The sequence below is a fragment of the Capronia epimyces genome (assembly GCF_000585565.1).
Source record: "Capronia epimyces CBS 606.96 chromosome Unknown aczIQ-supercont1.9, whole genome shotgun sequence".
NCBI lineage: Eukaryota > Fungi > Ascomycota > Eurotiomycetes > Chaetothyriales > Herpotrichiellaceae > Capronia > Capronia epimyces.
Genome location: NW_006912912.1, coordinates 1347457 through 1365331, shown reverse-complemented (window position 1 = coordinate 1365331; position 17875 = coordinate 1347457). Strand labels below are relative to the sequence as shown.

The 17875-nt window shown below is 54.4% G+C and overlaps 7 protein-coding genes across 7 annotated transcripts; 2 read left to right on the top strand and 5 right to left on the bottom strand.

The window, feature by feature from the left end:
• Nucleotides 1-597: 597 nt before the first annotated feature.
• A1O3_09477 (uncharacterized protein) lies at nt 598-2762 on the bottom strand (the record flags this gene model as incomplete). The annotated part of the gene is made up of 3 exons (XM_007739571.1): nt 598-1854; nt 1919-2189; nt 2239-2762. 3 exons carry the CDS (start codon nt 2760-2762, stop codon nt 598-600), a joined length of 2052 nt encoding a protein of 683 aa, XP_007737761.1.
• Nucleotides 2763-3728: 966 nt separating this feature from the next.
• Nucleotides 3729-5355, top strand: A1O3_09476 (alkanesulfonate monooxygenase; the record flags this gene model as incomplete). The annotated part of the gene is made up of 4 exons (XM_007739570.1): nt 3729-3950; nt 4022-4246; nt 4305-4420; nt 4482-5355. The coding sequence occupies 4 exons, from the start codon at nt 3729-3731 to the stop codon at nt 5353-5355; spliced, it is 1437 nt and encodes a 478-aa protein (XP_007737760.1).
• Nucleotides 5356-5877: 522 nt separating this feature from the next.
• On the bottom strand, nt 5878-8931 carry A1O3_09475 (alanyl-tRNA synthetase; the record flags this gene model as incomplete). Its single annotated transcript, XM_007739569.1, has 3 exons — nt 5878-6051; nt 6129-8746; nt 8835-8931. The coding sequence occupies 3 exons, from the start codon at nt 8929-8931 to the stop codon at nt 5878-5880; spliced, it is 2889 nt and encodes a 962-aa protein (XP_007737759.1).
• Nucleotides 8932-9607: 676 nt separating this feature from the next.
• Nucleotides 9608-10357, top strand: A1O3_09474 (uncharacterized protein; the record flags this gene model as incomplete). The annotated part of the gene is made up of 1 exon (XM_007739568.1): nt 9608-10357. One exon carries the CDS (start codon nt 9608-9610, stop codon nt 10355-10357), a length of 750 nt encoding a protein of 249 aa, XP_007737758.1.
• Nucleotides 10358-10581: 224 nt separating this feature from the next.
• Nucleotides 10582-11303, bottom strand: A1O3_09473 (uncharacterized protein; the record flags this gene model as incomplete). Its single annotated transcript, XM_007739567.1, has 4 exons — nt 10582-10754; nt 10821-10965; nt 11031-11159; nt 11217-11303. 4 exons carry the CDS (start codon nt 11301-11303, stop codon nt 10582-10584), a joined length of 534 nt encoding a protein of 177 aa, XP_007737757.1.
• A 966-nt stretch (nt 11304-12269) lies between these two features.
• On the bottom strand, nt 12270-15117 carry A1O3_09472 (uncharacterized protein; the record flags this gene model as incomplete). Its single annotated transcript, XM_007739566.1, has 2 exons — nt 12270-14987; nt 15070-15117. 2 exons carry the CDS (start codon nt 15115-15117, stop codon nt 12270-12272), a joined length of 2766 nt encoding a protein of 921 aa, XP_007737756.1.
• A 632-nt stretch (nt 15118-15749) lies between these two features.
• On the bottom strand, nt 15750-17039 carry A1O3_09471 (uncharacterized protein; the record flags this gene model as incomplete). The annotated part of the gene is made up of 1 exon (XM_007739565.1): nt 15750-17039. The coding sequence occupies one exon, from the start codon at nt 17037-17039 to the stop codon at nt 15750-15752; it is 1290 nt and encodes a 429-aa protein (XP_007737755.1).
• Between the last annotated feature and the right edge of the window lie 836 nt (nt 17040-17875).

Genomic DNA, 17875 nt, shown 5'->3' with positions numbered 1-17875 from the left:
ATGGAACATACAGAGACATGGAACATACAGAGACATGGAACATACAGAGACATGGAACATACAGAGACATGGAACATACAGAGACATGGAACATAAAGGTACATAGTACGGAGTACATACAGGTGAGGTACACAGTATATACAGGAACATAGTACAAACAGGTACATACAGGCTGGCTGTTTCTTTGGTTCGTGCATCTATTGGTCTCATGACGAGAAAGGGTGGAAGCCCTCCTGACACCCTATTTGTCTGTCTAGTCTATCTCATCTAACAGCGCCGCCAGCCACCAACCGTCAGTCAACAAAACAACCCAGGCAGAGCCTAGGAGCCCGCCCCGAACCAAATTCCTCGGGTCAAGACTTTTGTTGGAACCGTAGATCGAAATCCTCAGGTCAAGACTTTTGTTGGTATCGCAGGTCGAAATTCCTCAGGTCAAGACTTTGTTGGAACTGCAGATCGAAATTCCTCAGGGCAAGACGATCGAAATTCTCAGGCCAAGACTTTTGTTGGAGCCGCAGATCGAGATTCCTCAGGTCAAGACTTTTGTTGGAACCGCAGGTCGAAATTCCTCAGGTCAAGACGATCGAAATTCTCAGGTCAAGACTTTTGTTGAAACCGCAGGTCAATCTCCGACCCGGCGCCACCAGCACTGTCAACCTGAGCTTCAGGCTCAGGCTTGGGGTCTGCGACGGGCTGGCCACTGCGAAGGGCGTTCCAGATCTGGAGCAGTTGAGCTCGGCCGTCAATGATGGGGAAGAAACCCGCGATGAACAAGGTGATCCAAAGCCAGATAATGGCGACGATGATCCACGCACTGAAGAAGCCCTTGCTGAAGATATAGTGGGACGCGTACATCGGAAGTGGCCACAGCACCCAGTGGCCGAGAAAGGTGGCAGCGGACCAAATTGCGGCGATTTTGCCCCAGTGCTGGAACTTGGCCTTGTTGGCCGCATAGCTTGAGGCGTCTTCCTCGATGATGTGGGAATGCGTGGCTCGGACGTCCTCGGCGCTGTCGAAGGCCAGTTTCTCCTTGCGGAAATCCGCCCAGTGGAAGTTGTCCGGCCGCAGGAGCGTGAGCACGATGGAATACAGTGCCGGGCTCAGGGCAGATGCAACCGTGCCGTAGACACACGGGAGCGTCTGGCCGGTCGAGGCGACCGAGACGGTGCCGTAAAAGGCGTGGGCGGAGCCCAGCCAGACGGCGATCCCGGTCGCCATGCCCAGTAAGGGCGAGATGATGGCCGCGAGCTTGGATTGTTTCCGCCAAAGAATCGTGAAGACGGTGGGGAAGATGCCGGGGCACGTCAACACGCCGAGCATGTACAGCGTCCAGCCAAGATCGACCTTGCCGTAGTGAAGCGCGGTCGAAAAGCAGGCCGAAAAGAGGCCAAAGAAGACGACCCCGACGTGGCTCCACCGGATGACATCGCGGTCGTTGGCACGGCGGTTGAAGTACCGGCGGTAGATGTCGAAGCTGATGATGGAAGACACGGAAATGACCTGGGCCGACAGCGTCGAAGTCACGGCCATGAAGGTGATCAAGAGAATCCCCGCCGCGCCGCCTTTCCCGGCAACGGCAATCGCCGCGTACGGCAGAACGAGACCGTTGGATGTCTCGGTGGCGCTCATGCGACGTGGGTACGTCGGGAATCGGGGGTTGCTCTCCAGGCCGAGAGCGACAAAACTCATCAACGTTCCCAGAGCCCAAGGAATGGCAAAGTACGCGATGCCGCCGACGATGTAGCCTGGAACAACGGCCTGCGGAGCGGCGCTGAAGGCCTTGACGAAAAAGCCCGTGTCCATTATGACAAGGCCGAAGTTGGCCAGGATATGGATGATTCCAAACAGAATTGCCTGTGGCCCACAAGGTTAACGCCAGCCGCAACGGTCAATGAGGGCGGTGGACTGGGAGATTTACCCCCTTGCTCGTCATTGTCATATACGACCCATGGTGGTTTCCTGAGACAGGATGCTCGTGGCCCGCTCGGATGACAAGATCATAAAGATGGCCGGGCGAACTGATCTCCGGAATCGTGAACGCCTTGACGGTGAAGTAGCATGCGATGATCAGGATGACAAAGGTATGGAAGTAGTCGGTCAAAAACGTGGCTTTGATCCCGCCCACCGAGGTGTACAGAATCACTCCCACCGGTAGCAGGAACGTGGCAGCGATGATGTGCATCCCGGTCCTGTCCAAGGGGTCAGTTCCGTTCTCGACGGGAGCTCCAAACCACTCACAGTGCCGTGATTGCCGCACTGGCCCCAAGCAACATGTTGGCTACGGCGATGATGTTGTTGATCAGGCAGAGCACGATCCAAACGATGTGGCCAGACTGCCCATATCGGATGCGCACAATCTCGAGTAAAGTGTGGGCTTCGGGGATGCGCATCTTGCACGCAATCCCAAGTAGGGAGAAGAAGACGATCATGGGCGAACACCCGGCGGCAAACCACAAGGGACCGGCCGCACCGAAATTGTATCCGACCAGCGAACTGCCCAACATGGCTGTACTCCAGAGCCAGGACGAGATGACCGCACTGGCCGTCAAGCCCGTGCGAACACTTCGGTTGGCCGTCATGAACATTTCGGTTTTGGTGTTGTCCTCTCCAACCGTCTTCTTCATGAGTCGGGTAATCAGGATCATGATGATGGCAATGACGAAGCCAATCACCACCACCACGACATAGCCGACGGCTTGGGAGAGAGGCGGCGTGATGCTCGCATCGGGAACCGGGGTAGGCTCTGCGTTGGAAGAAACCATGGCTGGCAAGCTGTGCGAGTTCTCAAGAGAGCCTCCTTTCCTCCTTGCAACCCGGAAATGGAAAACCTGAAGACTGAAGACTGAAAACGTGCTCCTAGGCCAAGGGGCCAGGCCACGAGGTGGACCTTATATGCACCATGCCGTCGGCACCCGAACATGCAAGAGCCATTGGAGATCTGATCCAGGGCATAGCTGTTGGCAACCCTCAAGGCCGTGCTCATACTTTGGATGCCATGGATGGTGTGCTTGCGTGGGTCTCAGATTCCTTGAATTTGAGGGTTCCCTTGCCGGACCTGGTCCATCAATATTTCTTCATTTCTTGACGGTCGACGGGGAACTCCACGGGGACTTTCCGGTAGGGAGTGAGTGGATCAGGTTCCATCAACATGGCTCGAGACTCATTGTTCCAGCCGAGCACGCCATCATTTTGGTTGTTGACGTGACGAAGGCCCGGCGCCCTGTACCCACAGATACACGCCATTATTTGATCCCGGTGGCATGGGCCGAGGAAAGCAGCGAGTGGATGATGAACCCCCGTGTCTGATCATGGTGATAATGAAACCTCCAGTGGCAGTGAGTTGTTCATGTACGTGTGTTGACGAGGCTGCGAGTGTGGGTTCCCAACTAAGCCCCCACATCGGCATAGCGATGATGCCATCTTTCAGATAGATTGCACCATCCACCGCGAGTTGACACGAAGACCTGGGACCGGGCACTTTTCGGAGTGCGCTTGGCCCCCCAGGATGCCGCCAGACGATCGGGGGGTCCTTCCCCTGACGCAAGCCACTAATACTCCGTACTGACCGAGAACTCCGTACGTGCCCAGATATTAGCTCGTCGACGTCGAAAAGGGTCGAGTCTGAGTCTGGCGTTAAAGACTCCGCAGATGTTCTTGCTCAATCGGCCATTCCCTGTTGATGTTCTCCTCGGAATCGAAATAGAAAAAGAGTGTCTCTGTGAAACAGCATGAGCACCGCACCGTCAGCTCCCAAGGGGGCCGCAGCCACGCCCAAGAAGCAGCTGATCATCAACGCCTTCGTCGAGTCATGCAGCGGCCATCAATCCCCAGGCCTCTGGCGGCACCCAGACGACCAGTCGGCCAACTTCAACTCCGTCAAGCATTGGACGCAGCTCGCAAAGCTGTTGGAACGAGGCAAGTTCCATGGGATTTTCATCGCCGACGTCCTGGTCAGTCAGATCTGAACCCGGGCCCTGTCCTCCAGTGATCGTTAATGCTCATCTCCATCTCACCTGTGTAGGGTGGTTATGATGTCTACAAGGGACCGGAAAACCTGGACCCAGCCATTGTGTCCGGGGCCCAATGGCCTGTCAATGAGCCGTTGGCGGTCGTGTCGGCCATGGCTGCGGCAACGGAGAGCATTGGCTTTGGTGTCACAGTGGCCACGACCTACGAACAGCCATACCATCTCGCCCGCCGCTTGAGCACGGTTGACCATCTCTCAGGTGGAAGGATTGGCTGGAACGTGAGCTTCCTGTTGTTGTAGGCCATTCTCGCCCTTGAATCTGACCTCGACCTCACAGATTGTTACCGGCTATCTGGACTCTGCCGCCCGGAATCTGGGCCATACTCAGCAACCGGAGCATGACGAACGCTATGCCATTGCCGAAGAGTATGTCGACGTCATGTATCAGCTCTGGTAAGCAGTCCTGCGCCGCGACAGCCTTCTCGACCCAACGGCCACTAACAGTAGCCGGCAGGCAATCTTCGTGGCGGGACGATGCTGTCAAGCTGGACCGCAAGACAGGTGTCTATACCGACCCTTCACTGGTTCGAAAGATCAATCATGTAGGCAAATACTACACCGTCCCAGGGCCGCACATATGCCAGCCATCGCCACAACGGACGCCGGTCATCATGCAAGCCGGCACCTCCAGGGCAGGCAAGGCATTTGCGGCCAAGAACGCAGAAGCCATCTTTGTTGGCGGACACAGCCCGGCGGTCGTTGCCAAAAACATTGCCGAGATCCGGGCTCTTGCCAAAGAGGAATACGGGCGGGATCCATCGTCCCTGAAATTTCTGGCCATGGTCTGCCCGGTTTTGGGGAAGACCGCTGAAGAGGCCCAGGCCAAGTATCAGGAGTATCTCGCATACGGGTCCGAAGACGGCGCATTGGCACTTTTTGGCGGCTGGACTGGCATAGACTTGGCACAGTATGATGACGACCAGGAATTGAGGCATGTCGAGTCGAACGCCATCCGTTCCGCCGTCGAGGGATGGTCCAAAGCCCAGCCAGGCATACCAAAGTGGACGAAGCAGACGGTTGCGAATCACATCAAAATCGGTGGTCTGGGGGCAACCGTTGTAGGGACGCCTGAGATTGTAGCCGACGAGATGGAACGGTGGGTCAGGGAGGCAGATGTCGACGGCTTCAATCTGGCATACGCACTCATGCCACAGACGTTCGAGGAGATCGTGGAAGATTTGCTGCCTGAACTTCGAAAGCGTGGTCTGTTTTGGGATGACTACGCCGTCAAGGGAGGGACATACCGGGAAAACATTTATGGCAAGGCTGGTATCTCGACACCTCCAGCAGACCATCCTGCCGCGGCTTATCACTGGAAAGCCGAATGAAAAAAGTCTGTTTGAAGTAAGATTCGCCTTGGATACTTTTTGCGCTCAGGTATCTCGTCGCCACCCAGAAGTAGAAGAGAAACACGGGTTGAGTCTCGAGCGGAGACGACGTTCATGTTGTTTCTCTGCTCGCGTTTCTGCCGCTCATGCGCTTCAGCCTTTCGGCGCTGCGGCTTAAGTCGGGGGAAGTTGACACGGTACCATGAATTCAGTCCTTGTAGGCTGAAGCCGATTTGCATCCATTCATTGCGTCTATCATGTACTGCTGCTGCGATCCCGGCGCCCGGAGAGATGTCCACCCTAGTTGAGCCGATGAGGTGCCATACCATTCGCACCTCGACGTGACATGCTGTTGTTGTCCGAGTCAAAACGCCCTGCTAGTCCTGGCAGATCTTCCAGCAACCGCGCCCAAAGCCGAAAACCCGAGATGAGGATGGACGGTACCTACCCATCGGTGCACTTGATATAGCACACATTTGGAAAACAATCACGCTTCAGCTTCGAAGTGCATTGCTCATCGTATCATAGCTTGAACTTCTCCAACTGTTCAGTCGCAGCCTTCAGGGCATCGTCGACTTTGGACAGTTCCGTTCCTGTCCCAATAGCAACTGGCGCTTTACCACCGGCTTTGCCACCCACCAATTTTGACACGGTAGCCGACCAGTCCGACGAGCTAAGTCCGGCTTGGGTATGAGCCTGCGATTGTGTGAAGAATGGCATGTTAGCGGCAGCTCACCCATAGTGATGAATAGAATGTCGTTTGACGGGCTTACCTGACTGACAAAGCACCCATGGAACACCTTCCCCTCGGCATCCTTCTCATCGGCTACGAAAACATAGACACTCCTGTCCTTGATCTTGGTCTGCACATGCTTGATGATATCTGGAATGATCTTGGGGTTTCCGCCAATGGGCAGCTTCAAGACGGCGCCACGCGCCTGATCGTTCTTCTCAAAATACTCCGTGATGGTGTCGATGGCCTTCTTGGTTTCTTCCTTCTGGAACTTCTTCTGTTGATCGAGGATTTCTTTACTGATCTTGGCGCACCTGTCTCTGAATTGTGCTTTCTTCAGCGCCGATATCGATAAGGTGCTGAGCTCGAGCTGGATGACTTTGGCCTCTTGTTCCTTTGCTGGGCCAAAAGGCGTCTTTTCCAGATTGTCGAGTTTCTTTTCGAATTCGGTGGCCGCACGTTGTACAGCGTGCGCATCCTCACCAGTGACGGCAATAATTCTGCGGATACCTTTGGCGATCCCGCCTTCCTCGAGGATAACGAGGTCTTTGATATCACCCGTACTCCTGACATGGGTACCGCCACAGAACTCGATACTGACCGTTCTCCATCGTTCGTCCTTGACATTCTTCAAGATATCGTCGACTTCAACGCCCACCGAGACGACCCGCACAGGATCTGGATAGGTTTCGCCGAAGACAGCGCGGACCCCAGTAATTTCCCGCGCAATGACCAGAGGTACCTCTTTTCCGTACACGGGGCAATTCTGCCTGATATACTCGGTCGAGATTTCTTCAATCTTCTGCAAATCGGCATCTGACACGGCCGCCTTGTGGCTGAAGTCGAATCTTAACTTTTCCGCGGCGACCAGAGACCCCCTCTGGTCAACACCATCCCCGAGCACTTCTCGCAGTGCGAAATTGAGAACATGCGTACCAGTGTGATTGTTGCGGATCGGCCATCTCCTCAGTTCATCGTACTCGCAAATCGCCACATCTCCTGTCGAGAAATGGCCGTACTTCACGTATCCTGTATGCAGGACATAGCCGGCATAAAGCTGCACGTTCTCCACCTCCAGCTCGGCCTGCCCATCGATGACAATGCGCCCCGTGTCATATTCTTGACCACCCTGTTCGGCATAGAAGTTGGTCTTGTCGAGAATCAATCCGACCTGTTCACCTTCGGGGATATTCCGAGTATCAGCATGGAACTTCTTAGCATGATAGATCGCCTGGATGGTCCCATTGATGTTCTCCCTTCCGTATTTGGCACTGTCGTCGGTCTTTGTTACGCCGGGCATCTTTTCCAATTCGCCGAGATCGTGGACGTCCAACTTGAGCAAGCCACTCGCCGCCTTCTTTTCTCCCTTGCTGGCTTCCTTCGCCTGCAGTCTGGCCGCCTCGAACTCGTTGTCATCAATCGATAGATGTCTCTCTTCGGCCATAAGCCTGGTCAAATCCACAGGGAATCCGAAAGTGTCGTACAGTCTCCAGACATCCGCACCGTGTAGCTTTTGGAGTCCTTGGGCCTGACTTTTCTGAGCATACACTTCGAATTGCCGCTCCCCGCGATCCAGTGTTTTTGCAAAGGACAGTTCTTCTTCGTCGAGGATCTCCTTGACCTCTTCTTCCTTTGCAACAATCTCCTTGAACATGCCGCCCATCTGTTCGACCAGTGTCGGCACAATCTTAGAGAAGAAGCTGCCGATCTCGACGTTGAAGTATTTCCTGGCATATCGAGCGCCACGTCGGAGCACTCTTCGAACCACGTATCCTCTTCCTTCGTTGTTGGGAGTGCCGCCATCGCTGATCGCAAACGTCAATGTTCGAACATGGTCCGCCACCACCCGGTAGGCTGTGTCGACACCAGCCTTGTCCTCGTCTCCGAATTTTCCAGAGTAGGGTCGAGCACCGGTAACCTCTTGGATCCGGTCAAACAGAGGCGTAAAAACATCCGTGTCGTAGTTCGAAAGCTTGTCCTGGAGGATACTGACCAGTCGTTCGAAACCCATACCTGTGTCAACGTGTTTGTTGGGTAGCGGCCGCAGACTCTTGTCAGGCTCTCGATTGTACTGGATAAACACATTGTTCCAGACTTCCAAGACGTTTGGATCATCTTGGTTGACGAGGCTGGCGGCATTGCGCCCACCGATGCGGTCGTAGTGGATTTCAGAACAAGGGCCACATGGACCCTGGTCACCCATTTCCCAGAAATTGTCCTTCATGTTCCCAGGCAAGATATGGTCCTCCGCAACGCCAACACTCTTCCAGAGCTCCTTGGCTTCGGTATCCGGCTCCAGCCCGCCAGCCTCATTGCCCTCGAAGTAGGTGACATACAATCTGTCAGGGTCGAGGCCGAACACCTTTGTCAACAGCTCCCACGAATAGCCTATCGCCTCTTTCTTGAAGTAGTCTCCGAACGACCAGTTTCCCAACATCTCAAAGAAAGTATGATGGTAGCTATCCTTGCCTACGTCGTCGAGATCGTTGTGTTTGCCACCCGCACGAATACATTTCTGGGAATTGACCGCCCGCTTGAGTTGCCCCTCTTTGCTCGTGGAGTCGACGGTGCCCAGGAAAATAGGCTTGAATTGGTTCATGCCGGCATTTGTGAAGAGGAGCGTTGGGTCGGATAGGGGGACCACCGGGGAAGATTTCACTTTGAGTAGCCCAACGGTCAGCAACGTGTTTGGCAGAACAGGTCGGCAGCGCAACTGTCTTCCAGATTGGGGGAGAATATGGCTCACCGAAGGTATGTCCTCGTTCTTGAAAGTAGTTGAGAAAGGTCTCCCGGACCTTCAGAGCGGTCCATTCCTGGGTCGTCCCAGACGTTGTCGACGCCATTCTTATAGTTGTGTGCTGCCGCACTGGGATTGTGTGCAGGGCAGTCGAAAAGCCACGGACGAGGGGGTTTCGGCTACTGCAACTCGCGGCAGGAAATGTACTCGGTGCCGCAGACGAGTACGTTCGTTTTGTAGAGGCCCCTGGGACAAGTGTGCGCAGATCCCGAGTGAAGCGTCGGTCAGGGTCAGGGTCGTGACTCAAGACCGAAATTCTGAATCGGAGAACGCCAGAGGTGGCGGGCGACGTGCGGTGGACCGATGCTGTAGAGGAGAAGCACGCAGCTCTCCAACTCGCCGCAGCTGCTCCGCCGCAGCCTTTTGGCATCCAATTCACCAGAATTCTCGTAGTTTCCAGACCACAGTTTCCTTGGAAGATCTCAACCCTCGCTCGTCTTGTGTGTTCAATTTGCTGTGAGAAATATCTTATACAGAACCACAAACCATGTCAAGCCACGCTTCCGACCACGAACCAAGCTGTGTCCGACGCTGCAGAGAGAAGTAGGGAGAGGAAGAACAACATAATTACCTCAGAATTATCAACGCCAAATTGGAGAAAGAAGCCCGGGGCCCATCCCTCCGCCTGCCCATCAGCCTCCCACCGTACCGCGCCCCCCGTGATCCCACGACAACCCTTCTCCCTTTCACCGTGGCGTCCGCTTTGCACGACTACCGCTGGCATGGCATCGTACGCAACGGCAGAACGGCTGCCTGTAGATGAGCGCCGTATCCATTTCACTGGGAAGCGGAGAGCAGAAGACGACCTTGAATCTCAGTCGAGCATATCATCGCATTTCAAGAAACTCCGACTAAACCATGCGGTGCCTCAGTCGTTAGCCTCACCACAGATATCACCGACCACCGTCTCGTTCCGGCCTCAGAGTGCCGATGTCGACGCCCGACCTACGCTGGCCACGCATCCCCCGCTACAACATGACTCCTCTGCCCCGTTCAGAATGCCTACCATAGCGGACACGGACTTCATGACCGTGGACGACACACCGCATCGAGTCATCATTAGCGATCTCGACGCTGAAATTGCCCAGATCGAGGCCGACGAGGCCGCAGCTACATCGGCGGTGTTCCTACCGGACATAGACAAGAAGGTATCCTCAATCCCGTCACGCGTGCTGCACCATCGTGCACCCACCACCCCGCCGCAGAATTTCAACACCGCGTTAGTATTATACCGCGAACCTAGTAGCATCGGTGTACCAGAAGAAAGAGATGTGGTGAGGAAAGCCATCGTTGCAGCTCGTGCTCGGGCTAGGGAGAAACAGGCAGAAGAACTCCGGGAACAAAAAGAAAAACAACAGGCCATACTTGATGCCGACTTTTCAGGGCATGAGATTGATTTGGATGATGCAATTGCCCATCAAACAGCTGCCGAAGACGAAGATCTAGATGCAGACGCCATGGAGATTGAATAGAGGATTGAGGATGCCAGCATCGACGTTGGGTCTGGGAAAGTCATATTTGCTATTGTGTACCAAAGATACCCATTTGCGTTCCGAGGTGCATGCGTATACAGAGTACATATTGGCCTCGTAAGGCCGTGTTTCAGACTTGTCTCATGGAACCATCAGATGCCTATCTCCGGTTTTTGTGCCGATACGCCATGCTGTGCTTCTTGCTAAAACAAATCATAATCCTTTCAAGCCAGGAAGTGAGCTCTGGGTGGCTGACTGGGACCGTCAGTCAGTGGTGCCACGGAAGCACCAGTATTCGACGGAGGTGGTCCAGGTGGTGGAGAGTAGTTCTGATCAGGATCTACCTTGTTTGGTGCTGGAGGTGTGTATGCGGGCACATAGTCTGGCTCGGTGTAGGCTATGTAGCAGGGTCAGTAATGTCCAACTCTTGACCAACTCTTGAATCCCACAGGGGAAACCCTACCAGGAGGAGGTGGTCCATAGGCGGCCATTGGATATGCTTGACCGTAGCCGTAAGGAGACTGCCTGTTTCTGTAGAAAGAGAATTGGTTGGCGTGTTCTGGGTGTTGCTGTGCGAAGGCCAGTCGTTGTCGACGAGGAACGAGCCACTATATTAAACATATCAGCATAGATATTCTAAGATCACTCACATATACAACCAAGAATAACATACCCTATGATATGCCAAAGGAGGAAGACCTTTGCGCATTCGGCTCCTGGCGTGTAGATAGCCTCCAAAGAAGTAGAGAAAACAGGCAAACAGGATGGCCGCAATCACAGCCCATTTGATGACATAGGCGGTCTGATCAACCCAAGTTTGTCAGTAACATTCAGCTTCTGAGGTGCGTGAAATACGTACAGAACCATACCACCAGTAATCATTGTCGGCATTGCCGTTATCGTTCTCGTCGGTGACCTGTCGTTGGAATATCCTCAACGTAGCCATTCTTGTTCACCTCCAAACTACCGAAGTAAAGGATCGTACTTGGTAGGTATGTGTTTCTTCGATTCGTCCTTTTGATTGCGTAAGAGTTGTTCAGTTCTGACTCTTGGACTGCAGAAGCATCTATTTATTTGAGAGCCACTGGTATGAGGATGGACAAAAGAATAGTAGGGTCAGGGTGCGCCAGTAGTGACGGCTTGGGTTGCCAGTGCCTCGCCGTTGGCAATAGAGCGCTCAACTCCTGGAGGGGATGTGGTTTCGTGACTCGCTGTCAACGAGAGAGTGCCCTGGTCTTGGTGGCGATTGGGCTCACTGTTGGATTGGACGCAGGGGGTAGGTCTTCTGTCAGGCGTCAGACGTCAGGCGTCAATCATAGGATGAGTGACCACCTGTCGTGAACTGCGATTATTGAATGGAGTGGCCTTCGGTGTCCGATGATGAGCAGTCGTTGTACACGAGAACATTGTGAGACAATAGGTGGGAAGAAGAAGCCACGGGAGGTTGGAGATGCGGTACAGAGCTAGGTCCCTCCACCTCTGCGCAGTATGTTAACACCTTCAGGCGGGCAAGTTCGACTCGGGAGTGGGAGTCGTCCGTCTCTTGTTTGGTTGAGAGTGGCGCAGCAACTTAGAATATTCCATCCATACATGCATTGCGCGTTTGAAGTACGAACGATCACTGGATCCAGAGGCCAGCGCAGTGTTTGGAACTTGTTTCAGAAGCCCCTAAGCCCCTAAGCGTCGCACCTGAAACTGATGCACTCGTAACATAAAGTAAGGTAGTAGGTGGCCCTGCCTGTTTTCAAGGCCGTGTATGCGCATTGCCGTGCGACTCCGCACTGTGCAGAAGCAGATGGAAATGTGTTCCTTCGAGGTCTACAGTCATTGCCTGAAGCACAGGCTCAAGGTGGCTCCGTCGCTCCAGTCAAAGATGCTATTCAACGTATTTGATAAGTCCACGCTTTCATATTCAATCCGGATCCTCCACTAGGTCTTCGACCGTGGCATGTCTATCTTTTCGTGCCAACTGCCCAGCTGATGATTTGTCAGGACCTTCCTCTGGGCGAGTATTGTTAGTTGAGACAGGAGCGATACTACCGTCCTCATTCCGAGTCTCGTCCGCATTCCTTCCTGCATTTTCCAAAGAAGCCGTGCTGATTCCATTCTCTGGCGGAGGATGGTCCCCTTCACTAGTTTCCGCCCGGGTGGCACTGCTTCCACCATTCAGGGTCTGTATAGTGGTGTTCTCACCGTTCACGGGACTTCCGTGCCAATTAGGGAACAGAGATCTCATAGACTCAAATTGGTCAGGAGGGAAAGCAGGCGGGGGGTGGTAGTCCGGTGCCTGGAGGACTGTAGCGGGCAGCCCATCCTCAACGCCTGAACGGATGATGGAAGACGTAGGCAAAGATCCGTGTTCTTGGGTCGGTGCCACCACATGGGGTATACCTGCCTCGAGGCCCGAAGGGGCAGTCAGGATGCTGGCGTCGTTGACACTAGTTGAAGCCCCAGATGTCCCATTAGCCTGTGGTCTGTTGTTGTCGGTCTGATGCCGCAGCTCTGGGACGACGGCCCCTCCCAGAGATGAGAACGGTTGGGGTTGTTCTGGCAAGCCATTCGGCTGTACATACAAGGGAGCAGCTGGCCCGAGACCAGCTCCATTCTGTTCCGCTTGATGTGGGAATGGTGGCGGAGGCTGCGGCAACCACCCAAACTCATTGTTAGGTAGACGTCTTTGCATCATATCGACTCCTGGAACGAACCCCCGAATGGATGATGGAAATGCCAGCCGGTTAGGGTCGAGTGTTGTCGGCCGCAGAGGCATCATGGACCACCCTTCTGGTAATACGAGGCCTGGTGGAAGCCTGTCACTCCCTGCATGTATGACTTCGTGCGGACCGGCGGCGGCAAGAGTTTGAGCCACCCGGGGAAACCGTGGAACGGGTCTGGCTTGATGAGCTGGTCCCGGGCCCTGGCCCTCTAGATTTGTATTGTTCGGAGTCTCCCCAGGTCTGCTGTTCCTCAATCTCTGCATCTCGGTCTGCATGGAGCGTAGGACGCTCAATTCGGCAGAGCTGTGCGCGAGCTCCTGCAGTTCGCGATCAAGCTGGGCTCGCAAGGCATCAAGTTGTTCTTGCGTCGTCATGTTGTGCTCTCCTGTTTGTTGCCGTCGAGCGCCAGTCCACCGGATGCCTACTCCGAACTGGTGAGGCGCATTGGCATCTCCATTCGCAGGGGCCGGACCCTGGGCCGGAGCCGCGACCTGCCGTACGTCATCCAACTGTTGTTGTAGCTCTTCAAACATGTTGTTGCCTCTGACCGCACCCACCCCAAATCTCAGCGGTCCGAACTGGTAGATTCGTGGGCCTTGTCTCCCACCCGGCTGAGGCTGACCATCTTGTCCTTGAGCGACCCCAGGCTGGCCGGCACCTCCTGCATCATCACCGGCCCTTCCGCCCCGGACCACATTTGCTCTGCAGGTAGGACAGATCTGCTGTCGTTCGAGCCAGCTTCTCAAACAAGAGAAGTGTAAAACATGCCCACATGGAAGCTTCTTGGGCCTCATCCTCTCGGCCACCGGATTGCCTCGTGGTTGGGCTTGACCCGCCTCGGCAGCCGGCGGCTGATATGGCCGCATTTCTTCCCTGCATATTATACATACGTCTTCTCGTCCAATATCCTCCTCTGTGGCATCTGGATAGCGCGCGTTCATGTCCCGCGTCGCCGCCCGATATTTGATGAAATCAGAAATCCGCTTCAAGAATGACCGCATCGTCAAGAAAACATCCCGCAAAATGTGTATCGGTAGGCCGTAGAAGACAAGTAGAATAAAGAAGAACGCCAGGTAAATGACAAGCTTGAAGAAATCCGTCGTAAGGTTCAGGTAGAACATATACCGACCTTTCTCCTCCCACCCTTCTACCTCCACCTCGTTCTCGTCCACTGGTTGTCTGAGGGCTTCTTGGGATACCTGCTCAATAGAGCGCTGGGTGGGAGTCGGTCCTGTCGTTGCTTGTGTGTCTTGCGCCTCCTGGAATTCTAGTAAAGCTGCCTGAACTCTCTCCCTCTTGATCTCTTCTGTTCGGAGTCGTTTCTGTTCGCGGACGATTCCAATCTCCACCAAGTCGATTGCATATCTCATCGCGGTACTGATGCTCATGATTGACAGCACAGCGAATTCGAACCCAAACATGACCATCATATCTGGACGTGCCATTCTCATGACTTGCTTCACCACGTATTCGAGCATTGTCAAATCGAAAGCGACGCTCAGCCCAAGGCTTAGAGCGAGACGTGTATGGAAGAGCCTGGGACTGCGAGGCGGCTGTTGCTCCAGAACTTCGACACGCCCTTCGCCAATCCATCCCCAGACTTTCCCCGTCAATAAGGCAAAGAACATGGCGAGGAAGGCGAGGCCAACTTCTCCTCTGAAGACGGTCATTGCCAGACAAGTTTCCGTCACCGCAAACCATGCTTTCTCGTACAACTGTTCAATCTCGATCGGCCGAAGGTTGCCATATAGCAGTTTCTGGAGTCCGAGCAAAAAGGTGCAGGCAACCACGAAGAGCAGGTTGGTTAAGACCATGAGGTTGGCGGAGGACTGGGAGAGGTAGACTGCGGCAGAGTAGAAGTTAGGGCGCTGTGCCAGAGCCTTGAGGATGACCCCAGCTGCCAGGGCTGTAGAGACCTGCAGGTGAGAATGTCAGTCCTGGTGTAAAGAAGCCAAAGGTCATCCCGACGCCAGAGATGACTGCAGTGCCATCACGTACCCCGGTATAAGCGGTCCATCTCATCCTCATCCTCATCCTGGCCGGCATCGTGGCGGGTGGCTAGGCAAACAGGCTGTCGCTCGTTCAGAGTCGTCGAAGTTGGGGTCCTCGGATCGGGGCCATCCCTACGCAGACGACGAGGTGAAACGAGGATCAGCGAGAGATCCCACTATCAGTGACAAGACGTCAATTGCTGGGTGATGAGGCAGGCAGAAGGTGAAGTTGGCGGAGATCCAGCTGGCGGAGGAAAGACGAGAGGTGTTCAGTTTCCTGATTGCCGTCCACCTAGATCTCCAACGCGTTTATTCCTCCGCAGGCTACAACATGGCGTCACAGGCGAGGGTGCGATCCCCCTTCCACTTTCCATTCTCCATTGCAGGCATGTCTTCCAGCCGTTTATTATGTGCGGTTATGTCTCTATAGATATACTGACTGTACGTCTCTGGCCGTTTATTCCTAACTCATCATGATCCGGTACCGGTCACAGTATTCCAGCTTCCTTTGACAAGTCATCCAAACCCAATACGCCAATGCCTGATAGAACCGTACCCTCTCAGTAGACAGCCAGCCACGGCAACGAATACTTCCTAATGCTTTTGCCGTTGGCCCAGGAGTGCCATTGGTTTCCGGCCGAACGCCTGTTGCAGATACCCGCCCCTGATGCAAATGCTTGATTCCCGTCAAAAGCCGTCGCCCTCTTTCCAAGCCCGTCCATCACTTTCAGCTCGTATTTTGGCATCGATTCCTCGCTGGATGGCTTCTAGTCTTCTGTACTCCAGGTCTGCCCCCAGGTCTCGAATAAGGGTGGCCAGTTCCTCTTTCTTCCCGAACTCTGGGACTTGGAGGTCTCCTGCTTCGATCCCCTGTAATTTGCCATCTTTCCGATACTTCTCAATCTCCTTGGCCTTGTCCTCCCATTCGCGAAGCTCTTTCTCGGCGTTTCTCATGTTGTACCTGATTTCAAACCATTTGTCGAAGGTTTCGTCGGATTCAAAACACACGCCAAACCCATCGCAGTAGCATGTGCGCTGGTTGGGGCAGAAGGAGCTCTCTCCGGTGAAAATGACTTGCCAGAGATACTCGAAGATTCTACCACTCATTGTATCCCTAATCTGAGATCTCAACAACCAATCTCGAAGATGCAAGTACCTCTCGCGTGGCAGCTCTCGGATTCTTGATCGACTCAGGGCAAACTGGGAACAGCACGGCTGAGCGAGGACAGTCGGGATGGGTTTGAGGGGGAACAGCTCAGCCCAGGCGTCCGCCATCAGGGATTGCTCGAGTTTTTCGCGATCTTCTTCAATCTGCCCAGGATGGATCCATTCGGGGCATCCAGGCATCCAGTGGCATCGCAGATTCATGTAGCCCTGTCTCTGGACTCGCTCACTGCTCAGGCGTTTGATCATTTCAGCGGCGTCGAAATTCAACAGATCGTCGTTGTGCCAGGTATAGCGATGTGCGTGCATGAAGATACTGACATCGGGTAGATCGTCATAGTGGTCGATAATGTACGTCAAATAAACCATGACTTCGTGGCCTTTGTTCTTGGGCGTGTGCAAGGGAGCAGTTGGATCATCGGCGACATAGACCAGCTGAGTGATCTCCGGACCCAGGTCGACTTCCTCCAGCCAGTCAACATTCTCCTTCTTGGTCCGGGCCATGACAAGGCTGCGGGTGTAGTTCGCCCCGGGGGGTTCGCTGGTCGGAATCACCGAGCCTACGGACTCGGACGGTCTTGCATCCGCCGGAGGTCTCGAGGCATAGGGATACACTGGCTGCGAGGTTGCCCCATTCCCTGGGTGGGCATCATTCTCCCCTGCATTGAAATAGTCACCAAGCCCAACGACCTGAGGGACGGTGCTGCGTAAGGACTCGACAGTAATGGAAGCACTGGCCGAGCGATAGTAGACCAGGAGACCAACGAGGGTCCCCAGTGCAAGGCAGACGACAGCACGCCGGGCGTGGATCATGGTCGAGATATGTACAGAGGGATGTTAGCCGCCGAGAACTCATTCGACGATCTCTGTCTGATAATGCGGTTGGAATTTGTGAACGGGCGGCCACTGCCTAGGTCGGGTACCAGGACAAGATTTGGCAGGCTTCTTCTGCGTTTCCAGTTGGTGGTCTAGAAATGGGCACAGAACTCTCCAGAGGTTCGAAAGGCACCATCACAGCCTGGGAAATGGAGTGTAAAGGGAAGGAAACCAGGTCCGTCAGCTTAACTGTGCCGTGCTTGGGTGAGGTTTGGGCCAGGTAGCAAGGTACGGGGAACTGCGTGAATATGCTGGTATGGGGGATGCAATGGCAAGCCGATGGTCAACAATGAATATCGTCGTGACAAGCGGTTCTCCGTCGACAAAAAGGTATTCGTATTCATTGATCCACACAAGGTCCACAGCCACCGTCGATGAAACAGACAGCACCTGAGCACTCAGCACACTGCCACACAGCCCGGCCGACGGGGAGTGGATGACGAACACTCTGTAAGTGTACTCCGTATGTAGTCACCTAGTGGCCCTACCCAGGCCGTAATCTGCCACCCTGACTGTACAATAGTCTCCGCCCGGTGGAGACTGAATGGAGAGGGATTGACAGGGGAAGGCTTTGATAGATGAGACGCGCGGAAGAATGGGGAATAACGACAATGGATGCGACGGCGACAGCGGAAAGAAAATGAGGCTCCTCAGGCCTCCAAAGCCCCATGTCAACCTGCAACCAGCAACCTGCCAAAAGGAAGAAGAGATGGTGATGGCGTCTGACGGGTGGCTGACATGGTGCAGATCAAGAGCCGGTGGTCTAGCAGACT